General features: G+C 49.6%; 1 protein-coding gene across 1 annotated transcript in view; it reads right to left on the reverse strand.

The window, feature by feature from the left end:
- LOC100856793 (neurotrophin) overlaps positions 1 to 160 on the reverse strand; it is a gene marked incomplete at its 3' end in the record, with an annotated part of 42455 nt that extends 42295 nt beyond the window's left edge. Inside the window, 1 exon segment of the mRNA NM_001253761.1 lies at positions 83 to 160. Within this exon segment, the coding sequence (NP_001240690.1) occupies positions 83 to 160 (78 nt within the window).
- Between the last annotated feature and the right edge of the window lie 649 nt (positions 161 to 809).

The raw sequence follows: 809 nt of genomic DNA on the forward strand, positions 1-809 counted from the left end.
TATAACATATAGTTAGATGTATTGAATGTGTTTATGTATATGTGTGAGTGTTAAATGTATATGTGCGTATATTCAACATACCTGAGGCGTCCAGGAGTTGAAGGGACAGCAAGATGACCGCCCATGAGATCAGGAGACCAGGAAAAGTCCGGGGAAACATGAGACAGACTGGCCGGTGGGCGAAGCTCGAGGGCGCCCTTCGTTGACCATCGGTCAGTAGGGCTCTGGACACAAGTAAGCACAAGTCGTAAAGATCCGGGAAACAGCAGTCACGTTTCTTCCTAGTTAGTTTAGGTTGTTTCCAAAAGCTATCAGGTCTGCTGGGGTAATGATGTAGATTGTAAAGCGCATAGAGCTTGCAGTTGAGAGGGACTTTGCGCTATACAAATGCTATTTATGATGGTAATGATGATGATGGGTATGGTGATAGTGAAGATGACAATTACTTTTATACTTAAATAACTTTGGGACAGGGAGTGGAGGATGAGAAGCGAAGTAACAGCCGATGGGCTTAGGTTCCAATCTGCCACGCGGCCGGAGACACAGATTTGGAATAACGACAGGTGGACAAGGGTGGGAGGCGATGTGGTGTGCCTTGCCCACTTTGGTTGAGGACACACACACAGCGCGCGCGGAGGTGGTATGCTCCCCTCTAGGGTCCAGTGTCACTCGCACCGCGCGCGCGCGGTCGTGGTGGTGGTGCGCTGAGTCTGTCGCCACGCGCAATGAGAGAGAAAAAGTCATCAGATGCGGTGGCTTTTTGTTTGTAAAGAGGTGAACTTACTGAGAGTTGTTGTGCGAGGGAGGGG

This window comes from Aplysia californica, unplaced genomic scaffold, assembly GCF_000002075.1.
Source record: "Aplysia californica isolate F4 #8 unplaced genomic scaffold, AplCal3.0 scaffold00334, whole genome shotgun sequence".
Taxonomy (NCBI): Eukaryota; Metazoa; Mollusca; class Gastropoda; order Aplysiida; family Aplysiidae; genus Aplysia; species Aplysia californica.